The 19,522-nt window shown below is 28.4% G+C and overlaps 1 protein-coding gene across 10 annotated transcripts in view; it reads right to left on the reverse strand.

The window, feature by feature from the left end:
* Window positions 1-19,522, reverse strand: part of LOC107438834 (dystonin-like protein short stop) — a 223,597-nt gene that overhangs the window by 38,896 nt on the left and 165,179 nt on the right. For all 10 annotated transcript variants that reach the window (XM_043046522.2, XM_071180282.1, XM_016051216.3 and 7 more), the window contains 21 exons: window positions 19,260-19,484; window positions 18,305-18,418; window positions 18,138-18,221; window positions 16,666-17,304; window positions 14,885-15,085; window positions 13,609-14,049; window positions 11,420-11,573; window positions 11,102-11,224; window positions 10,712-10,944; window positions 10,500-10,629; window positions 10,111-10,298; window positions 9,117-9,440; window positions 7,268-7,430; window positions 7,020-7,186; window positions 6,731-6,900; window positions 5,324-5,483; window positions 3,903-4,053; window positions 3,399-3,568; window positions 2,355-2,570; window positions 2,159-2,272; window positions 760-873 (listed from right to left, as the gene is read on the reverse strand). In XM_043046522.2, the coding sequence (XP_042902456.1) occupies window positions 760-873; window positions 2,159-2,272; window positions 2,355-2,570; window positions 3,399-3,568; window positions 3,903-4,053; window positions 5,324-5,483; window positions 6,731-6,900; window positions 7,020-7,186; window positions 7,268-7,430; window positions 9,117-9,440; window positions 10,111-10,298; window positions 10,500-10,629; window positions 10,712-10,944; window positions 11,102-11,224; window positions 11,420-11,573; window positions 13,609-14,049; window positions 14,885-15,085; window positions 16,666-17,304; window positions 18,138-18,221; window positions 18,305-18,418; window positions 19,260-19,484 (4,281 nt within the window). The remainder of the gene's footprint in view (window positions 1-759; window positions 874-2,158; window positions 2,273-2,354; window positions 2,571-3,398; window positions 3,569-3,902; window positions 4,054-5,323; window positions 5,484-6,730; window positions 6,901-7,019; window positions 7,187-7,267; window positions 7,431-9,116; window positions 9,441-10,110; window positions 10,299-10,499; window positions 10,630-10,711; window positions 10,945-11,101; window positions 11,225-11,419; window positions 11,574-13,608; window positions 14,050-14,884; window positions 15,086-16,665; window positions 17,305-18,137; window positions 18,222-18,304; window positions 18,419-19,259; window positions 19,485-19,522) is intronic.

Genomic DNA, 19,522 nt, shown 5'->3' on the forward strand with positions numbered 1-19,522 from the left:
TATAATTTATGAAAACTATATACTCTTAAATTATTATATGAGTGGGTTATTTTTTCTTAATATTCAAGAAAAAAATAGAGGGATTGTAATTCATACATAAATTGGACGAGATTAAGAGGATGTTTTTGTGTAGCTTTTAAAAAAATATTCATTGAAACAGTTAAAAGAGTTCAAAATTTCCTGTACAGTTGAAAACTATTATAAAGAATAAGAATGGGGTGTCCTTTCTTTGTCTTACTCTTAATCCCACAACCACTCAACAAATACGGCCATAGGAATAATAGACATCAGGCGAATAAGAAATTGTCGCCATAGTAATAATTAACAGAGACGATCCTACGAAAGCCATTGAATAAATCCTAGTACTTCCCTGTTCATTGTTGACCATTCTTTATCGTTTCATTTTTAAGATTGCGTTGTAATGCAATTACCTATGTAACCACCCACGTAATTCTATGTCCGAAATCGCCGAAGAAAGGCTCAAAGTAGAAACACAAACAAAAAACAGCCCCTCTTCTTGTAAACAAAAAAAGGTAAGTAAAGGTTTTTAAACTTTAGTTCCTTAGAGGGATATATCTCATGTTTTTATAGTTTTGGTAACAATGGTTTAAAGTGTTTCCTGACTTAGGAAATATGTTACCTTGTACCATATGATTTCATTACATACAATTTTGATAGTATATATTCTAAAATATATTTTAAAAAAACATTGTATTTTATAGTTTAGAAAAAAAAGTTAAAATGATACACTGTATTTACCTGATTTCGACAACCTTTAGGATCTGGTGTATAACCGTGAGTGATAATGTCATTACATTGATGTTCAACATCTTCAAAATCATCTCTGGCTCGCTTCAGTCGATGCAAATAATTCTAGAAGAAAAATTATTCTTAATGAGATGCACATACTTCAAATCACTCATTAAATAAACCTTCTTGATTTAAAATGCATGTCAAGGAAAAATGAGTAGATGTATGGTAAGGAATTTTAAAACACTAGAAAAAGAAAGTGACTCAATCCTTATAAGAATATTATTTATGATGCTAAGACAAATTTAAACCTTAACTTTTCATGTGCTCAAAAAAATAAAATTTGGATCACTAGTGTAATAACAAAAAATAATTTTTGTTAATACTTTTCATAGATATTGTGAAAATATATGAAAACTTACAAGAATAAAAGTAATAAAATGCATGGAACACAAAAGAATTCACTTTTTTTTTCAATTATAAAACTATGCTTTTAATATAACAGCGTTATTAATTAGTGCTACCTAATTCTCAAAGCAGAGTAATTTAAATTTCTAAGTTATATGTTAATATATTTTAAAATTACATTAATATTTGTTATTGTAATTTTTTGTAGTTTTTATAAATTGGTATATTTAGGAAAATGTTGCTGTTCTATACTACAATATTACTTTGTCTAATAATATGAAATAACTGATTTTGTCCTGTCGAGAGCAAATAGCAATCAAGAATTAAAAAGTCAGCAAAGGAATTTTTTTTAAAAAAAGTTTATTGCTATGCACAATCAAATTTTGTTTAAATTAAATTGAAGAATGACAAATGGAATAAAAAGCACATTCATGATTAATTTAAAAATGTTAGGAAATAAGAAAATATTATTTTAAAGATTTTTTATTGAAATATCCTTATAAAGTAGATATAAGAGTTTAAGAGCTAACTATGTTAGGTAACCAGGATACTAATTTTAGAAAACTGAACACACAACAATATATTTTTCTAATAAAATGTGATACTTCATAATATTGAATAAATATATGTATTTAGGGAATCAATAAAAGACACTGGTTAAATGATCTATATTTTTACTAAAATAATCAGTAGGTAAAACTGGTTAGTTCAGAGAGAAATAGAGAAATGAATAAACTCCTGAATTTTTTTTTAAAATTGTGAACAGAATCAATTATGAACAAATTGTATTTATGAAACGCAAATTTTTGTACTTTCAACAAAATGTATGATTATTATTATTTTTTTTTGGATTTACTCAAACATATTAACGTATTTTGCAATAGGAGACAAATATTAATAATAAAAATAACAAATTATTTAATAAATAAAACTAGAATACACTTTTAGCACAGAATTAGTGAAAATTAAAGTAATTATAGTAAACTATAAATATAATTACTTTAATTTGATTAATTTGGGCATTTAGTGTCTTCACATCCCTTGCAATAGGAGACATATTATCCAGTTCTTCTTCTAGGTGATTTAAATCTAGGTGAGCATCTTTCATTTTGTTCTAAAAAAATTATAAATAATGAATCATTGATCAAGTAATAAGAGTAACATTTTATTGTAATAATTACTTCAGAGTTACATACATTAAATTGAGCAATAACTTCAGAGGCAGATTCCAGATCACAACATCTATCTTCTAATTTTTGAGTTAAAATTCTATGGCGATTTTCCAAGTCCTCTACTTCATTGGTGATATGAGAAGTATCGACTGAGGGTGAAGCCTCAGATACTAAAATATCAACATAGTCTCTCAAACCATTCAACTGACGTTTTACATCGCCTGCTTCGTTTAGAAGAGCCTAGGAAATAAATAAGAATAACAGCTCTGCAATTTACTTCAATTTTAGCTCTATTTTTCATTAAGAAAACAATCTAAAGTTTATTTGATACATATGATTTCAAAAATTTCAATGTTAAGGAGAAAAATGTTAGAAAGGTATTAAAAAACTCATAGCTTCAGTAAAATATTATTATTCAGTAACAAAAAATCATATACAAAGTCTACATTGTACTTTTTGACTGCATACTTTTAAAAGTATTAAAACGATAAATTAAATAATCTAGTGTTCAATAAATGTGTTTAACCTTAGATAACTAAACATTTGTCCATATAGAATCCCGGCATTTTGTGAAAATGGAGTTTTAAAGCATCATCTTGAAACATTGCAAAATTTAATCTACATTTTAATTAAAATTTAACAGTAGGTCCCTTCACTAATTTGTTTGACATGAAAAAAATATTCCATGCTAAACAGTCAAATTTTTCCACATTAAATGATGTTTGAAATAAGATCTTACCAACGGAGATTGGTATTTTTGCCAAGTAAAGTATCAGCAAGCACTATTTTTTTAAAATTTACATCACTAGAAAATTTCCTCTCATAAGAGTAAGATAGTTTTCATTGCAAATATGATTCATTCTAATGACATGTACAGTTGTTAATTGCAGATAAATTTTAATTAAATAAAAAAAGCACATAAAGTCAAATTATGTTTCACATAATTTACTTTTCATGTTAAAATACACACTTTTTTAGACATTTGATGAGGCTCCTTTAAAAAGGATGAAATTTGCTGCACACCCTGAAAATTAAAATTCTTTTGATAATGTAAACATAAATAGTTACCTTCATCCTGGCTAATAATTTTGGATCTTTTGAACTATCTCCTAAAGCATCATGGGAGAGCAGCCTGTCTTCAAGTCTATGCAATGAGTGATTAACATCACGAGCTTTATCTTGATAAACATTGAGTTTATGAGAAATATCATCTAATGCTTGAGCTCTTTCCAACACATCTATAAAATTAAAGAAGTCTTTTAAATTTTGGATCAACATATCAAGCATTTTTACTTATGACTCATTTATAGATTTTACTTATTTTTGAAAAGTTCAGATTTTTTATATCCTTTCATTTAGAAAAAAAATTCTGTTTAGTAATGAATAAAGATGGGATTAATTCATACATCGAATCTACATAACGAATTCTTTTTTTTAATATAAAATATAAGAGAATGGCTAAAACAGGTTAATAAATACACTTGCAGATTACGCTGAAAAAGATTTAAAATGCAGAATTATTAATTTTATCATTCACAGAAAGTGACACAAAACACAAGAAGTATTACTTACCATGATTCAGTCTGTCCCACCTTTTTCTTAGTCTGTCAGTATCATCTCGAACATTTTCAACATCAATGTCACAGCAGGAAATCAAAACTTCTCCAAAGTTACAAGTATTTTCAAATTCTTGAGAGTGCTTAATGAGATCATTTTTAATACCCTAAAATTTTAAAGTACATTTTAACAAATTGGATTCAAAAAATTGATAAATAGCTGAATTAGCAATCAACCTATGATCTTATGTGCTATCCAACCAAATGTTAGCAAACCATTGTAAGTTATACATTGCAAGTGTAGTATATCCAAGAGCTTGTTAAATCGGGTATTTGCCACTTGATTGTGCATGATGTGTTAACATTACAGCTTTGAGGCTTGGATTTATTATCATGCCTAATAAATTATCAGAACAGATTTTAATTTGCAAACGTGAGTGTGTGCTAAACCCGAATGACTGACATTGCTTGAAAGTATTTAATTGTGGATAGCAAACTCATTTGGTTTTGGAAGGGTGATTTCAATATTAAGGTGATCATAATAAATATTACTCCAATTTAATTATGGGTTATAAACGGGTTTAATTATGGGAATTTTTTATACTCTTGGTTTATCATAATGATGTTATCAACTAATACATAATAATGATCTTTTTCCATTTGAACACATAACTATTCAAAATAATTTGACTCAAAAAGAAATGCTGTAACCAAACATAAAAAAGTGCAAACTAATATAGAATTATAAGTCATTTTTAAATCTAAAATGTAAAAAAAAAAAATCCTTATTTTGAAGAAAAAAAATATATTATTGGAAGTATGAATGAGAAGGAAGCACAGATAGGTTTAACAAATAAGTTATGTGCCAAAGGAAGTTATTCAAAAATATCCTTTATCGTTCGTTCGACAATATTGCAACAAGAAATGCTGATAATGAATGAGAATTTAGTTACGAGCTCTGAACTCTGTTGATATGCCAGCAAAACTATTTCAGATATCATGTTTATTTCAGCAACAACTGAATTCCAAAGATAAATTTGATCCGAAGGTAGACTCGTAAAACCATGCCTAGAAAAGAAATGACTGCACACAAGTGATGCAGTGGACAATGAAAATTACCATTGTAAATTGAGAAAATAGTTGTACAAATAACTTGTGATTTTACTTATCTACAACATAAAATAACCGCACAAAACCTTAACACTGAACATAACAGTAAAATAGTTTATGTATTGTCATCGCAGTGAAAGGCTTAATTTTTACATATAGAAATTAAGGACATACTTAGGTCCAGGATAAAAAGTCAAGCAATTATATTTTTTTGGAAAAAATTACAAATAGAGAATTTGAATATAGCAATACTTATATATAACCAAAATTTAAATAATAATGGTTGGAATACGTAGAGAATGCTTTGAACTAAAACATTTAACCAACCTGAATTTCTTTAACTTGTTTATCAAGTTGAGTTTTTTGGAAACTGATTGGTTGCAAACTTTGAACTTTATCTTCACACTTGTTAAGCCAAGGTACAAAAGAATTACAAGAGTTGTGATATTTTTTGCAGTTCTCAGAGCATTTCTGTAGGAGGGTGTGTCTACAACAAAGTAATAACACTTAATAAGCAGTACTCATGCTATAATAGATATTAATAAAATTACATCATCTTATCTGAATAATCTTAGGCATTTTAAAAATGTCTAAGATTTTTCCTTTTTTATGTTTTTGTAAAATATTTGCAATTTAATAAAATGTTTTCATTATGAATTCTCCAAGTATCAAGAAATGGGAAAGAAACATACCAGAGACACCCTATTTGATAATTAATTCATTCAATTAGATGAAAAGGCAAATTTGACTTCCTTAAAAACCCAAAAGATCTTAACAAGGAAAGTCACTGTGGCTCAGGAGGGAAAAAAAACGGTCTCCTCCGAATGATGTGGCTTATCCGGGGACCTAAGGTCTGCACAAAATCTGCTCCCAGCTCACACCGAGAACAGCGCTGATGTAAAATGTCCTCAGCGGTAGACAGATTCATAGGATAGAATCCAATTACTGTTGGGCTAATCATGGAAGGTTCTCGTGGTTTTCATTTCCATATAATGTAAAAGCGGGAATGTTCCATACAAAGTTTTCTCAGTAGGACAGTTTGTCTCAATGCTTGATCCAAAAGTTCCCTTGTCTTCTGGGTTGGGTTCAAAATTACAAGGTTATGGAGTGAAGCATTGTTAGCCATAAGCCTAAAAATGGGTTGACAATTCATCGGGTGACTAAAAAAATAAAATCTTACGGGTACAAAATTTATCCTTCAATTCTTATGTATTGCTCATGTTTCCAATTACAAAATGAAAAAATATTTATAACCAATATCAAACTTAATACAAAAAGAGGATAATCAATATTATGGATTTATTTACAGAAAATGATCAAATTGTTCTTTTAAAATAGAAGAATAATAAGAATATGATTAAAATAACGATAAACATATAAACAAGTTTTTTATTAAAGGTTTATTAAGTCATAATTTTAATTTTGTACTCGAAAATAGGATTAAAACCCAAATTTATTTTACGAAGGAATAATTTAAAAAATACATTCCAAATAGAAATACATACAATATGATTGGATATTCAATTGTTCATAACTAAGACTAAATGTCTCTAGAAGTATTTCATTATGATTAATAATTAACTAAATAAAACTTAATTTATCACTTTTTTTTTAAACAAAAGACATTATTTATAAAAATATTATAAAAAATAGAATGAGATAAACTAACAAAATATTACAAATATGTAATATTTTTACATGTTTATTTTACTTTTATAGTAATATTTCTATTACCTATCATTTGCGATTTTACGAACTTTTTCCCACTGACGTTTAGTAGAATCCATTTTATTTTGAAGTTGGGCTGCATCCACTTTGCGAGTAACTTTTTGAAGCATGTCAGCTCCTTTACTCATCAATAAGTGAACTTCGTGATCCTTCGAAAGAACTTGCTTGTAAACACTCTGAAATTTAAGTCAAACAAATAAATAAATGCTGAAATATTTTAATGTTTGATTTAAAAAACAGTTTTTGAAATATAGTATAATAATTGACAGTAATAAGATAAGTAAGCAAATTTCACCTCGAACTCCTGAGCTTGACGTTTCAGGATGTCTTGGTCTGCCGATACAAGGAATTCGTGTGATAAAGTATCTTCCATATCGTTCAGCCATTGTTGAATGCGATCAAAAGACAGATAGAAGTCTTTGTCTTCTTTAAGGGCTGATTCGAGTTCAGCTTTTCTGTTGTCTACATTAAAGATGAAAGTTTTAAAATAGGACGACAGAAATAACCATTTAAAGGAAAACCATAATGCACTTAAAGACTTACTCATTTTCCTGTTCAGGTTATTATATTGTTTTTCCACACCATTCAGTTTGTTTTTTATTTCTGATTTGGAAGCTGGGTCACTCAAAACATCACAGAGTTGTTCACATACAGCTTCGGCACCAGCTAGTAAGGGGCGCTGATCTTCCAATTGCTCTTCTAAGTCCTTTCAGAGCCAAACAAAAAGAGTTTTGTTTTTAAGTACAATTTGATTATTAAATCCTCAAATCATGAAACTCCTAAGAGATTTTGTATTAAATTTAAAATATTAAATCTAATGTTTTAATTAAAAATTTAAAAAACAAATAAAGTTAATAAAAAATTAAGCCAAATTTTTAAAAAAAATTTTAGTATTAAAATTTGTTAGGAATAAATTCCTTTCTTTCGATGGAAAAGGAAACCTACCCACTTAGATGGGGCAAAAGAAGTCAAATAACAGAGAATCTATCTGTCATGTAATAAGTTTTGAGATCAAGATATTTTGCCAAAATTTCTGATGGCCATTCCAGTTTCAACAGAGAGTTTGAATCCTGCTTAATCCAAGAGGATGCACTAGGGTTATTTTTATGACCACATGCCTTCTATAATTCCTAATAAACTAGGCACCTGCTCATCCCTTTTTTATTAGTAGCCGAGTTTTCAACCCTTACAAAACCTTCACAAAAACCAATCTGTTTTTTGTGATAAATTAGAAAAATTTCCAGCATTTTTCCTCCCTCAAGAGATGTTTTATCAGTTACTGGGTTCATAGAATAAAATGACACCACATAACACTCATTTGTTCCACAAATCATTTTATTTTTTGTGGCTGCCAAGTGCAGTGTGTAATTTTTTGTTAATTAAAGTGATTTCAATGTGCAGTTTATCTTCATTTGGATCATGAACTACATGTTAAATATTAAACATTTTTTACCTAAGATCAGTGAAATAAAAATTAAAATACTTCCTCAAAAGGAGGTTTTGCTCGAGAAATGGCTGACTACTAGAATTAATAATTCATGCATTTTTTTTCAAGGAACATAAAAATTTATTTGTGTAGCAGCTGTCTTCGAGTAAACAAAATATAAATAAATATCCTTATCACAGTTTCATGTCTGCATTAAAACAATCATACGGAGGATAATATAATAATTTATATACTACTAATTATCAGAGAAGTAAACATGAACATGTTTTTTCAATTTTATCTAAAAAAAATGATAAAAAGCTTAAAAGAGTTTAGGAATAAATATTCAGTGTCTAAGATTCAAAAGTATTAAATTTCCAATGAAAATTATGTTATTTATTACGGTAATAATGAATTCATTCCATGACCCCGGCATGTCTTAACGTTCATTCAGCAGGTACACGTTTTCCCGTGATAAAAATAATATGTGCTAACCACATTAAAATATAAAAAACCCTAACAGTAAAAAAAAATTAATAGTTTGAATGTTATGAGGTTAAAAGATAATTTATTGTTTTTTCTTAAATTACAAATGTGAGAATTAGCTTAAAAATTATAAGCTTTTTAGTTCCATAAAAAATTAATTTTGACTTGATTTGATATTTGACCCTATTCCTTGATTTCTGGATTGAGCTAAAAATTGGATAGCTATTACAAATAATGTTTAAATGACCTACATTCATATTGTCAGCTCATTAATGGCAATTAAAAAATGATTCCCTATTTACTGTTTATTAGGATATGACTATTATTTTGTTCAACTAAACACAATTTAGAACGATTATTCTTTTTTATAACATGGAGCTAAAATTTAAAAAAAAATCAAATTAGAAAACGGATAAAATTAAATATTTTTAACAGATATTCAACTGAAGTTATTTGATCAAAACAGTAAGCAAAACTTACATTCAGCTTTCTGAGCTGATCAACTGCATCAGTTCCAGCTTCAGAAAGATGATCAAAGTCATCAGAAATGTGTTGTAAGCGATCTTGAAGTCTGTTCAGACTGTCTTGGAATTCTTTTGCTGCTCCACTTGCAGCTGCGAGATTTTGTTCACGATCAGTTAATTTATTCATCAAATCATCCCAACGCAAATTTGTATTTTGTAGCTGTTCCCTTATTTTTTTAGCTGCTGGACTGTTTACATCAAGGTGATCTAAGATAGCATGGCCACACTCTCTGCTCTTATTTAAGATAGGTTCTTGTGATGTAAATTCATCTCTTAGCACCTACAATAATATAGTATCATTAAAAAATTATGTTTTGAGGATTTCAAAAGATTAAATCAGAGTTTATACGCAAAAAAATCAAAGTTAATACCTAAAAAAAAAAATATTTAATTCATATGCTCACATTATACTTTTCGTTGAGATGGGGAAGAAATTTTTTTTATATGGAATAAACTATAATTTTATCCATATCTATAAATGCATAATCTACTTTTTTAAAAGTCACCATTGGATTCAACTTGCATTCCCCTTTTGTCTTTTGTTATGCAACTAAATAAATTTTTTTAACACAACTACTCCCTTAAAGAGGCACCTATTTTAAGAAAGCCACTGAACAATATTGTTTGTTATAAAGATTGCAAAAATGCGTGAACTAATTGAGAAACTTAGTAGGATCTTGGTGATCTATTTATTTATTGAATATTTATATTTGTTAACTTTTTATCTATTAGTAGATAGCTGAGTGAATTTATGTTCACTGAGTATATGCTTTCAAAAAAATGTATAAATACTTGAAATTGTTGAATTTGTGAAGTAAGGATCTAAGTAGGATCTTGGTGATCTATTTATTTATTGAATATTTATATTTGTTAACTTTTTATCTATTAGTAGATAGCTGAGTGAATTTATGTTCACCAAGTATATGCTTTCAAAAAAAATTTATAAATACCTGAACTTGTTGAATTTGTGAAGTAACCATGCGAGGATCTGAGGCAATGGGACCCAGTACTTGGAACATTTTCTCTTTTTGACCTAACCATGTGTTCATAGCCTCTTGGGAATCCTGGAAATCTTTTAAATCTTGCAGGAATGAGGTCTTATCCTTCAGAGTGGCCAGTAATTCATTCCATCTTTGAGCTACACAAATTTATAATTTTTATAACATTTATTTAACAAAATTAGTTTTAGTTTAACTGGTGAAAAAGTATAAATTTTAGTATAGTTATAAAATAGGGATAAGAGTCAAAGCTATCATCACTGAACTAACTCGGACATGCTCTTAAGAGAGGAAAATAAAAAATTGAATATCAGTATAGAAGATTATAAAAAATGACTCACCTAAGTCAGACATTTGCATCTGTAAATTATCAATACCAGGTGTAGTAGGCTTTCTTCGAGCTAAATCTTCTGTCTGAGACTTTAATCTATCAAATTCTAATTGCCTTTCTAACATATCGTCCTGAATAGCCTGTACGTAAAAAAAGGAGTTTTATATTAGATATATACAGATAGATTCTATATGAAGAAATAAAATATAAATCTCTATTTACTTTCAGAGCTTGTAGTTGCTTAGCTGCTTGGTCACGATGAACAGGCATAGGTTCCTTTGGCATTTGACGTTCTTTCGATTGAACGAAACTCAACAAATTCTTAAGACTATCTAAATACACTTTAACTTCATCTGAGAAGGAATTTATCTCTTGACTACGATCAGAAAGTTTTATTCCAATTAGACTATATCTGTGATTTATTTCAGCAAGTTGTTGTTGAATTGGAGTAAGGTCTAAAAAATAAAAGAGTAAAATGATTTTATATCAGGGTTGAACGCCAAAAATAATTCTAAAATTGTATAATTAATTATCTTAAACATTTCACACTATAAAAGTATTAAAATAATGGAACAATACAGAAAAGGAGTGAGACATTTTAATGCCAAATACCTTCAATGCCACCGAGATTATCTGCCGAACTTCTTGAGCTGCCAAATCCACTCGATATACTAGATAGTGGGCTTTGAATACCTCGTCCAGAAGGTGATCCATAATCAGGTGACCTGCGATGTTCTAAATTAAGAAATATTTTCATGTAAAAATGAAATACCATACAAACCACATGATTAATAAATACAAATTTTCATAGTTTTAAATGTGATATTACTCAAATACCTTTCATCCTCTTAAATAATACTAAAAAAAAAGTTTATTATTTACAATTGGAATGCCTTAAAAAGAGAAATAATATTAAAGGCAATTACATACTTGGTGGAGACATTCTGGTAGGACTTGCAGATTTCCTGGGACTTCCAGAATAATGTCGAGGACTTTCACCTTTTAGCATAGCGTCATAGCTGTTTCCAAGATCATTTACTTTGTCAATAGTTGTTGAGTAATCAGCATATTCCTTGGACAATGTCTAAAAGTACAATCAGTCTAATTAATTGAATACATTTTTACAAAACATTCTTTAGTCAGAAATAAATATTTCTATTTATGATGTAGTTTACAAAATTTTAAAAATAGTAAAAACATTGACGTTAAATATAGTAATAGCAATAACATTTAGGTAAAATAAAGCAGGGTTCCCACTCAATTTTCAAAAACAATTCAAGGACCTACTTAGTAATAGTTAGCATGCTAAAATACATGTTGAACAGATTTTATTACATTGAAGCATATATTAAGTTTATCAATCTTATATTGTTTTATAGTTGTGGCAATTTTTATTATGTGTAGAAAATTGTAGATTAGAGAATTACATATTAAAATTAATTGAAAAGTAATATTTAGCATAAGTTTCAATTTTAAAAACACAATATTTTTTATTACCTCAGTACTAATGTATTAGGAACTTAATAAAATCTTTCACAGAATAATATTTTTAACAGACAACAAAGTAAGATTTACAAAACTTTATTTTTTTAAAAATAGATCGCAAATCGCAAAGTGTGATTTTTAAAATTTTGTGAATACACTATGCTATATTTTTAAATCGCGTGTATACAAATCTCTATATGATACATGAAAATATAACTGAAATACATGAAACATGAAGATTGCGTAAATTACGTATCACAACGTATGATTAACAATTGTATGTTTCGTAAATTAAAACAATATGAATAGCAAATGATATAGTTTAAAAAATCCATGAAGTAACAAGTGGTAAATCAGGATGAGTGATACAGTAATCACTTTAAATGCAAATCGTGTTGCGTCATTCTTGGATTACTTTTATGTAAAACACAATGTGTGATTATATGCAAAAATCGATGCATAATCTGGTAGTCATTCCAATGCAAAATTTGATTTGCGATTCAATAAGTAACTTAAATCAAAATCTCTATGCGTGATTCAGAAGTCACTTTGATGAGAATTGCAAATGATAATTCTTAAACACCTCTTATGCTAGTTGCAATGTGTAATTCTCTAATCCTTCTCACACGAATCTGAATGCGTGATTTGCATATCACTTGAATGAATATTATGATGCACGATTTAGAAAACACTTAAAATACCTATCACTTTGTATGATTTAGAAAACATTTTAATGCAAGCAAAATAAAAAGTTTAAAAAATCACACTTGTTTCAAAATTAGTGCATGCTACACCTGGTTAAAACAAGGTTAATACTAGACATGATTTTGTTCAGTATTTTCTTCTCACAATTGGTTTTTTACTATTTATTTTGTGATCAAAGGAGGTGTAAATAAGGATGGGAGATAAATTTAGACCAGACTCCTACTTAAACTATTCTTCAATAAAGAAAACAGCAAATTGAGAGGAAGTCATTTCGCTGGAAATTTATTTCGTTTTGTACTTTTTTGTAGGAAAGAGAATTATTATTATTTTGAAAATTACTCCGAGAAAATCAAAAACTTTTCAAGGACTACATCACAGAATTCAAGGAGTTTTGGGAGCCCTGATTTTTTTTCAAACAAAATTCAAGAACTTTCAAGTACTCTGGGAACCCTGTGAAAGAAAGCTGAAATTGATTTCATTCAATTGTTGAACAGAAACTTCCCAGGAGAAAATAAAATCCTTTCAATGTTGATACTCTAAGAAATATAAAAGATCAGATACTAAATATTTATTACAAATTTCAAATAATTAATACATCAGATTACTTTTATGTAGTATGCTTTAAAACCTAGGGAAATCAGTCATCTATATAGAGACCATTGAACTTCTCCTGGTTACAATTTTGCTAAATTTCAGAAAAAATATAAATTTTTTACTTTTCAAAAAAAAAAAAAAAAAAAAAAAAAAAAAAAAAAAAAAAAAAAATCAGTTTTTGCTGGAATTTTTAGCAACACAAGAAAAAAATGTACCCATCAGAAAGCCTAGACTTTTTGCTTATGGTACTTATGCTGAAGCCTATTCTACAGACTTATAGTTGCACCAGTCGTAAGAAAACTTAGCTTTAAATGCAATGCTAAAAGGATACATACCTTGATTTCCAATGACTGTCTACGGAGCACCTCTTTATCCAAAGCTACAGGTTCTAAAGCATCCACTTTAAATTCCATGGAAGTCAACCATTCCAAAATCTTTGCTCTCAAGGCTTCATAAGCAGATAGTTGTTCCATTTTTTCTTTGTTTTTGCGGTGTTGTTCAGAGACAAAATCACCAAGTTCTTTCCACTGTTGCTCTAGAGCTCTCATTCTTTCTTTCACAACACTGGTGTCAGTAATGTCCCTTTTACTGACTAAAGTTTTGCCTGATCTCAACACTTCTTCAAACTCTTCTCTTCTAACTTCTTTTTGATTCATGACGTCTTCAGTTATGGACAAATCACTGGAATCTTTTTTCTGGATTAACTCTAACATGGCTGTCAGCCACTCTTCCATTCTTTTGGCACCAATTTCAAAGATACCAACAGATTTGCATATCTAAATAAACATTAAAAGAATCACATTATACTAATTTACGTTTTGGTCACTTTTGAGGGCATTCAATAAAATTCAATTATTCTTTTGTTTCACGTGAACAATATCAATTTCTTTAAATTTAAAAGACAAAAATAATATTTATTTACAAAATATATGAATTATATATTTAACGCAAAAACATCTGCAATTCTGCACAGATTCTATTCATTATTAAAACTAAATTGAGTTTTTGATATGTGTAAAAATTACTGAACTATTTAAATTCTTTGAAACTCTAATGGGTACCTCTGGATTTTGAATTTTATAGTAATAATTTCTAAGTCTTTAAAGAAAACTGAAATTTAAGTGAAACAGAACTAAAATACTTTGAACACCTTGAAGAACAGTTTCGTTTCATTTTTATATAAGTGGCTGATCCAATTCCAAGTTAACAATTATCATTACTCAACTCTATAGCCTTGTCATTTTGAACTCAACCCAGAAGACAAGGAAACTCTTGGATTAGACATTGGGACAAACGAGCCATTCTGGAGGACTTTTTGATAAATCTAACCTGAATTTGTGTTATATGAAGAGGAAAACCACAAAAACCACCCACAGTTAGCTAGACAGCAACGGAATTGTGAGGCGGGAGCAGAATTCACGTCACCGCTAGGATTCGAACACCTCATTGAGAGAGGAATGTTCAATCTTCAAAACGAAGAAGAGTTATGGATTTTTCTTCTAAAAATTATGTTCTATTCTTTAAAATAGTTTTCTGGCGAAAATATAATTTGACTTTATTTGTCTTTGAAGACCACAGGTTGTGCATTCTAAGATTTTTATTAATACTTACATCTTCAAGTAATTCTGATCTTTTCTGTGCCTTTTCACATAACTTTTCAAACCTAAGATTAACTTCTTTCAGCTTTGATTCTATTTTCTTTGCTAACCTTTGATTTGAACTGTTTAAAAGTTCTCTAGCTGAATCATTGACTGCGTCAAAAGTAGGTTTCTGACCATCGATATCTGACAGTAAAACTCTGTGAGCCTGAATCTATTAAGAGTATAAAACATATTTAGGTAAAGAATCATAGAATAAGTAAATAAAAATCTTCTGCAAAACAAAGATAATAAGATACAATGCTTTTCACTTAAGCGTAAATAAGTATTTATAAGTACAAGTGCTCAATTCATCAATAATACATAAAATTTCAAACATAATCTTAAAAATAAAATATTTATTACAATTTCCATAAAAGTGAATTAAGAGTTTTACCACACAACCCTTTAAAAAAATATAGGAAAAGAGGTTGTATCAGTAAAAGTAAAAAAGTGGAAATAAGTATTAAAAATGAATTGAAGAGTTGACATTAAAAAGTTTCTAGGACAAAAAGCAATTTTTTTGGCAAAAAAACATATCTTCGATAGAGTTGTTGTAAATAAGTGAAGTGCATAGCTTGTCATTTAGTTTTTCTAAAGGTGGAGCTACTAGCTACTCACAACCTTCTTGACATTCGCTTTTTCTTTCTTTCATTAAATTTTGTTTTTTGTCACTTTCTCCTTTACAAAGTCAATTTCTCAATCATTTTGACTTTTTACATAACCAACGAATAAATTTTTCTTAAATTATGTATGCTGGATTGATTTTTCTAACACAGGTGTCCTTCAAGTTTGTATTAGTTGATTTTGTTAAAAATACATTATTTCATTGTTATAAATACATCAGCAGAAGTATGTCACCAGTCTTAGTTTTAGTTTGATTTATCAAACCAGACACACCCCTGATTTTAAATTAGTGTAAACTATTTAAAGAATTGCATAATTTGCATTGTATCTATCATTTTTAATTTAGAATAGGATTTAATTTTTTAATTAAGGAAATCTAAAAGGTAAGAAAATGTGATAACAGAGATTCCAACCTCTAGTCAGAATTTTTTTAGCAGTAGCCAAAGAAATTTTTAATAGTTTTCACTCTTCCAGTGTTGATAAATTTCAAATTTCATTAATCCTTTCATTAATAAAATGAAATAATTTTTTAAAAAATATATGTTTAAGTACCATAGGTGATAAAATTAAAAATTATATGTATATATAAAAAAAACAAACAAGTGCATAATGAGAAAAACAGTTAATGGTAAAAAAAAAGGATGCAGTAATGAACATCGTATGTAAATAAAATAAAAAACTGATAGATAAGTTCTGTGCAGGTACAGATAAAACATAAAAAAATAATATTTAGAAAACCCGCTGCTGGAAAGTTATAAATTAAAAAATGGTTATATTTGGAAATACAGCATTTCTATTATAAATTACAGTAAAAACCCATAAAAGAGTTCAAAAATTAGATTTTTCCATAGCATGGGTTATAATTTCCACAGTTTTAATAAAAGGGTGAAATTGTTGGAGTTTCTGTAATTTAAACTAGTATTCTAATCAGAAGCATAATGATTAACTAAAGAGCAAGGCAATCCGAGAATAGCTTTTAAAAAGATTGAAGTCTAAAATGGTTTTTTTCAATTAAAAATAAATACTATAAAAGCTAAATAATGGACAGAGAAGGATAAGTGTACAAGATCAATACGTTACCAGAGACACATAAAGTGTAGATACACTAAAAATTAAAATAATAATTACTTGTTCTTCTAGTTTTTCCTTTATTAAGCTGACCGGTCTGTTTTGATTGCGTAAGTTTGATTCTGCATCATCCAACCATTTCAATAATCTGTCTAATCCATCTTGAATATCTTGAGAATGTAAGAGTGCCATTTGTAACTCATTACTTCTTCCATTTACGGCATTACAAATATTATTATATTCATCTTCCATTCTTTTAATTTTATTTTCAATATTCCTCTTCTCAGAAGGACTGATGTCAGCTTCATCAAAAGCATCCAGAAGAGAATTCCCTGCTTGCTTTGCAGCATCAATTAAACGGGCTTGTTGAATCAGTTCCATATTTAAGGCTTTGACTCGATCCAATTGATCTTGAATAGCTCTAGGATCTGCAGCAACGGGTTCGTCGATTACTTTTTTTGTTGTTTTTGTAACACTGTTCAGCCAAGCAGTGGCCTTTTCCATGCACTCTTCAAAATTTCGTTGCTTGTTATAGAGGATGCCGAATTTATCGCCCAGTCGATCAATTCTGTTGAGCAAATTTTGATAGGCTGTAGAAACCTCTTGAACTTTAATTTTCACTTCACTTTCACCAGGTTCCAAATGAGCCAGTCTTTGAGGTAGATTTGTTCGAAAATTATTCAAAACTTTCAAGTAATCCTACAAGAAAAATAATTGCGTCTTTTTATTTAGTTGAGCATAATGATACAGAAGAAGTTGGATTAGAAAACTCTCTCTTAAAAGAATTAAACCATCTGGAATATTGAAAATAAGTGAAATTTTGTGAACATATAGGAGATCTTCATAAGACTTCCAATGATTTAATCTTTTTAATGATTGCATGCAATTTTATGAGAATGCATAAAAACTATTTAACAAGTATAGAATTGTCATATAGCTAAATTTATAGTTGAAAGATGCACTCTTCATAGAACATATTAGAAGTCACCAGAAATACGGGGGCTTCCGACAAGCACATATTTATTTTATAATCAACAAAACAATTCTTAAAAGTCTGACATAAACTTTAAAAATGAGAACTTTATTGATATTAAAATAATTAACTCACCAAAAGCAATTCTCATTTATAGCTTTTTTTTTTACTTACAGAAATCTAACAAAATTCCATTAGATATTTCAATAGTTATTCATAAATTTGAAAAGGATTAATTTTGCTTGACAGGAAATAACACAGGTATATAAAAATATTGAAACTTAACAAAACGATGGGAATAACAGAAGAAATGTCTAAAAATTTTAATGCTGTTAAAGCGACTCATTTCATTACGTTTTTCGCTAATGTTACCGATCTGCTTAGGTAGAAGCATTGAGTTAAGAACAACAAAACATATTTTTATATAAAAAATTAAATTTCAGAAGAGATCAAAATATTACATAATTAATTTTCAGTTTTACTAAACAGTGCAAATAACATTGCATTTAAGTTTCCTAACTATGCACATTTTCATTAAGATAAAATTCAAGTGAATTACCTTTGATTCATCTACAAATTTTTGAGCAGCTATTGTAATAAATCGCAGATCAGCTTGATGAGCAATAACATCACTTGAAAATGCCTGAAAATATGTAAGGGTAACAAAAATTATATGTTTTTTTCTCCATAAAACGAAGAAATTTTAAAGAAAAGAAACAACTGTACCTTATAAGAATCTGCATTTTCTTTCAAATGCTCTAGGTCAACTAAGTTCTTCTCTTTTTCAGACTGTTTCAGGTGAGATTCTTTAAGCCATTCCATAAAATTTATAAGCTCATTCTAAAATTGAGAATAGACATTCTCATAAATGAATAAAAGTTGAATAATATGCAGTTTTATATTTCAAATAAGTAACAAATGAAGTTGTAAGTTAGTTAAATAGATATTATTAAATTAGTTCTACAAAATAATGAGTTTTAAAAGTAATGTAATTGTGACTTACATAAAGAAGACAGTATTTTTATTCATATATATATATACATTGTTTAAGTTATAAAAACTTTGCAGTAAGCATTTTAAAACGAATTACACATAAAGAATAAATTTATTTTTAAAACAGTAAATATGGAAAATAATTTAACTCCAAGGTTATGTCATACTATCTCTTTATCCTTTTAATTAATGAACCAATACACATTATGAAAACAATGATAAAGGAGTGAATATTTGTACTGGAATTAAAATTTTTTGTGGAAATTCAAATCAATAAATAATTGCAGATTTGGTGTCAGTATTCTTCTCACAATTGTCACAGTTAGCACTGAAATATACACATAATTTAAACAAAAAGAAAACTTGTATGTTTTGTAGCACAAAGAAATTTTTCAGATTCATATGGTGGTGCTAGTTATATATCTAATTTATAATTAAAAAAAAAAGTATTTCTTTTATGAAGTCTGCCAACTAATCCTCACAGTATTATCTGTGTTTATGAATTCAATTAGGTAAAAAGAATTGTCGTAAAGGTGGGGTTAACAGAGCATTTGTCCCAGACCATGCACGAAAGACATTAAATTTTTTTTTTGAATAATTATAACTAGTTCTTTGCTTACAAAATTATTACCTATTGACTAGTTGTTTGCTTACAAAAATATTACTTATTGACTAATTGTTTGCTTACAGAAAATTTACGCAATTCTTCTAGTGCAGTGTTCAAACGCCTAAGGAGTTTTTCACTCTCATCGCTTGCTCTATAATAACGTTTCTTCAAGACTTCAGAGTTCTTTTGAACAGTATGTATTTCATCTTTGCTCAAAACATCTTGACCTTGCTCTATCAACTGTTGTGCTTGATCAATGCAGGACATTACTGTCCTCTGATTGTCTTCAAGTTCTTGACGAATGGTCTTTTGAAGAGGAGAGAAAAAAAATGTTAAAGAATCAA

Source organism: Parasteatoda tepidariorum, chromosome 4 (genome assembly GCF_043381705.1).
Source record: "Parasteatoda tepidariorum isolate YZ-2023 chromosome 4, CAS_Ptep_4.0, whole genome shotgun sequence".
Taxonomy (NCBI): domain Eukaryota; kingdom Metazoa; phylum Arthropoda; class Arachnida; order Araneae; family Theridiidae; genus Parasteatoda; species Parasteatoda tepidariorum.